The sequence below is a fragment of the Rutidosis leptorrhynchoides genome, chromosome 10 (genome assembly GCF_046630445.1).
Source record: "Rutidosis leptorrhynchoides isolate AG116_Rl617_1_P2 chromosome 10, CSIRO_AGI_Rlap_v1, whole genome shotgun sequence".
Classification (NCBI taxonomy): Eukaryota; Viridiplantae; Streptophyta; class Magnoliopsida; order Asterales; family Asteraceae; genus Rutidosis; species Rutidosis leptorrhynchoides.
In genome coordinates this window covers 346,906,114-346,910,788 of record NC_092342.1, presented here as the reverse complement: position 1 = coordinate 346,910,788, position 4,675 = coordinate 346,906,114, and the positions used below count along the sequence as shown (strand labels likewise).

Sequence of the window (4,675 nt, the reverse complement as noted above, 5' to 3'; positions counted from 1 at the left end):
GACCAATGAATAACGTACTGCGTTTATAGTAATATGGACGGATCGTTTCAACGATACCCGATCCATATACAATCCATACAATATTTATTATTCCATATTATATCACTTTTATCTAGTTTAGTTTAATTTAATGAGAAGACGGCTAGATATTTTTGTTTAGAGGTTAACATAGTATTATTCTTCCACTATCTTGCACTCCGTAGGACACGACAAAAAGTAGTAACATGGGTATCTAATCAAACGGCAGATTGAGTATCGTTCACAACATAAATATACACCACGTACCATTCGAAACATATATTATCCACCTTCAATAACAACCATTAGAACATAAATCAAAAAACATAATGGCAGCTGAAAATTACACTAATGGCAACTCCAAATCTTCATTCAAAATCCCTGAAATAAAGTTCACAAAGCTGTTTATTAATGGAGAGTTTGTTGATTCTGTCTCAGGTGTAATTGTTGTTACTAAGTTCATCAAGTTCTTTAATTTGTTACCTATTAAGTCTTGTTTTTGATTTTGTAATGTTTTGTTATGCAACAGGAAAAACGTTCGAAACGATTGATCCAAGAAGTGAAGAAGTTATTGCGAATATAGCCGAAGGAGATAAAGAAGATGTTGATTTGGCTGTTAAGGCTGCTCGTGAAGCTTTCGATCATGGCCCATGGCCTCGTATGTCCGGTTCGGTACGTATTCCAGTACCGTTTTGTCTCTTAGCTATTTTCATCAACAAATTCGAGTTGTTTTGGTTTATGGTTTTTGGGTCAAGCTGATGTAACTTTTAACTGATTTGAACTATGTGTATCGATCTTAATCAATCAATAATAATATACTGTACCAAAATTGATGCTGGTAGTTATTACTCCCTACTTTCCATATTTATTATTCCCGACAAAAATCACAAACTTTAGCAAAATTGACACTATTTGTTAACTTCTTGGTTGAAAGTAAGGGCATAAAAGAATTTTATTATTCTTATACTTCATATTTTTGGAAGTTGACAATTATTTTGAGTCAACCTAAAAACAATAAGGAGTAGTAGACAATAAATAAACAAGGAGTTGGCGTAGTTGTGGTGACCTACCTTTCCACATGCGAGGTCGGGTTCGAAGTTGCAAAATTTTCTTTGTTGTTACCCACCCATTCCATGGGCCTCGGAAGTTGCGGATGTCTTGCGTTCGAACCTCACCCCGAGGGGGTTTTACCACACGCGATACTCGTATGGATTCGTCGTGGGGTTTCCTCCGGAGGAGCGGTAGGACTGTAATAGTTCGACCAAAGAAATGATCGGGTGAGTGGGTTCCGACATCGCGTTCGCGCCTCCGTCAGTGACTCCTAACCGCCGTTAAAAAAAAATTGGAGAATAAATATGTGACGAAATAAGTATATTCATTTATTTGTATACTTTTACAAAGTTAAATATTCTTAAGTAACTGTTCAAAATTGATGTAACAGGAGAGGGGAAAGATAATGATGAAATTTGTGGATTTAGTAGAACAAAACATTGAGGAATTAGCTGCTTTGGACGCCATTGATGCCGGCAAGGTGTTCTCTCATGGCAAGATCAGGGAAATTCCTTTTGGAGCTAGCATACTTAGGTCCGAATTGAACTTTATACTCATAGTAACAACAGTACTTTCTATGCACTTATTATATGTGTGAACTGTACACTTTACTTACTGTAAATAAATGTATCAGATATTATGCAGGTGCAGCTGATAAGATATACGGAAAGACAATGAAACTAAACGGCCAATTGCAAGGCTACACATTACACGAACCTATCGGTGTCGTTGGGCATATTATCCCATGGAACTTTCCCTGTGGAATGTTCTTTTTCAAAGTTAGCCCGGCTATGGCTGCAGGGTGCACCATGGTGCTCAAACCAGCTGAACAGTCTCCACTTTCCGCTCTTTATTGTGCTCACTTAGCCAAACTGGTATGTATTTGATCATAAACTATGTTTTAATATTTCATAAAAAAATTTGAAGTCTACATATATGGGGGCAGTTGCAGAAGCTTGAATTTTTTTCACCGGGGGCGAAAAAAACTTTAGAAGCGTAGCAATTTTTTTTTGACAAAATATGGAGGCTTTTGGGGCAGAATATGGAGACTTTTGGGGAAAAAAATTCACTGGAGCCAAAATCGAAAAATTCAAAATTTTTGCACTAAAAGTTACAAATCCACTAGGAGAGGGTGCCCCCCGCCATATTTTCGCCCCTGTATAGGGGCTATCGAGTACGATTGATGTTTAAATGTATGAATGCAAATTAATCAGGCAGGAGTGCCTGATGGGGTGATCAATGTGGTAACTGGATATGGGCCCACAGCAGGGGCTGCTATAAGTTCTCATATGGATATTGATTGTGCGAGTTTTACTGGGTCGACAGAAGTGGGCCGACTTGTAATGCAAGCAGCTGCTACAAGTAATTTGAAATCGGTGTCTCTCGAGCTTGGGGGCAAATCCCCTCTCATAATCTTCGATGACGTGGATGTTGAGTCAACTGTTAAGCTTGCTCTTATGGGCGGGTTCGCTAACAAGGTATACATATATATACAACGTCCGTCGTCCGATTCATACTATAACTTAGTTTTACTCATGTAGTACCATATATAATTTGTGATAAGATTAGATAAATACATTAGTTATTGTGGTTTCTATTACACCAGATGATTTGGGTCAACATAACTCGGCCCATTTTGACACATATCATGAAATTATTTTAATGTATGGACCCGTTTAAAAATTTTACCTGTTTGACCCATGACCCATTTCAACCCAAAACCATTTTGACCCATTACCCAAACCGACCCACCCTGACCCGTTTGCCAGGTATAGTTTTAACTATAACTCAACAAGTCAATGCCATTTCTTTGTGGACTTTGTATTAGTCAATTTTCCATAAAAATTTTACTAGTCAGTATTCATTTAACAATTACTTTTGTTCGTTTACAGGGCGAATTTTGCGTGTGTAGCTCGAGGATATTCGTTCAAGAAGGAATATATGACGAATTTGTGACCAAGTTTGCACTATACGCAAAAGGGATAATAGTCGGTGACCCATTTGATCCTTCCAGCATCCAAGGACCTCAAGTAATCAAAACTTCTATCAAAACAAATTTCTAACACTTTCATAAACTTGTATCTCTTGTTACAGTTTTAATATATAAATCTATAGGTTGATAAGGCACAATATGAGAAAGTACTTTCGTATATCGAACATGGAAAAAGACAAGGTGCAACCTTACTAACTGGAGGAAAGCCTTGCGGTGAAAAGGGATACTATATCGAGCCGACAATCTTCACAGATGTTACAGTAAGTTCCCTCGAGTCGCAGCGCAAAATATGAAAATATGCGTAAATTTACTCATGTTAACATTTATTTTGTTTTTGATGCTTTCAGGATGACATGCTTATTGCAACAGATGAAATATTTGGCCCTGTTATATCTGTCATTAAGTTCAAGTAAGTTTGAATTCATAAATAAAGAATATATTAAATAATATCAAAGAAACTATATTTTATATGTTTAGACTACTCGGAAAAGAGAATATTTTTCTCAGTTGTACATTTAGTTATTGTCAATGTATATTTTTTTTTTTTAAAGATTATTATGAAAAAATATTGTGGATAATCTAATGAATACATTTATGTATGAAAATTTATTTAATAGGACGATTGAGGAGGCGATTGCTAGAGCGAATTCGACACGTTATGGTTTAGCAGCAGGGATAGCGACTAAGGACTTGAACATAGCAAACACTGTTTCAAGATCAATTCGTGCCGGTATTATTTGGATGAACTGTTACTTAGCGTTTGATGCGGATTGCCCTTACGGAGGTTATAAAATGAGCGGTTTCGGAAGGGAGTTTGGAATGGAAGGATTATACAAGTATCTTCAAGTTAAATCCATCGTCACACCAGTTCATAATTCTCCATGGCTATAAATAAATGTAATTATAATTAAAATCTAGTATCTTGGTTATACAAGCATGCATGTTATCTTTGAACAGTTTCAATTCACATTCCGGGTGAAATGAGAATTTTTAGTTTATGGCACACCAAAATATTGTAAGAAGTTTAAGGTAAAAACACATTTTATCAATACAGAAATAGCTACTCAACAAATAATTCGTTCTTATATATATATATATATATATATATATATATATGTTATAATAATAATAATATAGATATGGATAGTCAATTTTGGTGTATACATATAGTCAATTTTGGTACACAAAGTATGTATTTTTATTGAGATTTTAGGCTATAAATACTCATGAATGCAAGCATTAAACTTGCACCATTTCTCACACTTACAAAGTGTTTCTTTCTTTCTCTCCATTATCATCTTTGTTCTTACACTTCATTATTAGTATTCTAAATCAAGAATCAAACCACTAAAGGTAGTTATAAGCCTACTGAATTATAACATCAAGAATCAAACCACTAAAGGTAGTTATAAGCCTATTGAATTATAACACGTTATCAGCACGATAATCTTAATACTAAATATGGTTGGCTCTGCCACCAAAACGATATATGGTCGGTTATACCACCAAAATGATATATGGTCGGTTATACCACCAAAATGATATATGGTCGGTTATACCACCAGAATGATATAGGTCGGTTATACCACCTGAAAAAATATATGGTCGACACTG

At 35.5% G+C, this 4,675-nt stretch overlaps 1 protein-coding gene across 1 annotated transcript; it reads left to right on the top strand.

Moving 5' to 3' along the window:
* Positions 1 to 272: 272 nt before the first annotated feature.
* Positions 273 to 4,125, top strand: LOC139873035 (aldehyde dehydrogenase family 2 member C4-like). Its single transcript, XM_071860969.1, has 9 exons — positions 273 to 456; positions 548 to 690; positions 1,460 to 1,602; positions 1,703 to 1,943; positions 2,283 to 2,546; positions 2,961 to 3,098; positions 3,184 to 3,321; positions 3,409 to 3,470; positions 3,679 to 4,125. The coding sequence occupies exons 1-9, from the start codon at positions 348 to 350 to the stop codon at positions 3,950 to 3,952; spliced, it is 1,512 nt and encodes a 503-aa protein (XP_071717070.1). The 5' UTR covers positions 273 to 347; the 3' UTR covers positions 3,953 to 4,125.
* Positions 4,126 to 4,675: the final 550 nt, after the last annotated feature.

Excerpts from the sequence above, each read along its gene's own strand:
- LOC139873035 (XM_071860969.1), top strand. The coding sequence starts at position 348 with ATGGCAGCTGAAAATTACACTAATGGCAACTCCAAATCTTCATTCAAA. Across the intron at positions 691-1,459 it reads GGCCTCGTATGTCCGGTTCG|GAGAGGGGAAAGATAATGAT; the intron begins GTACGTATTCCA and ends TTGATGTAACAG. Across the intron at positions 2,547-2,960 it reads TGGGCGGGTTCGCTAACAAG|GGCGAATTTTGCGTGTGTAG; the intron begins GTATACATATAT and ends GTTCGTTTACAG.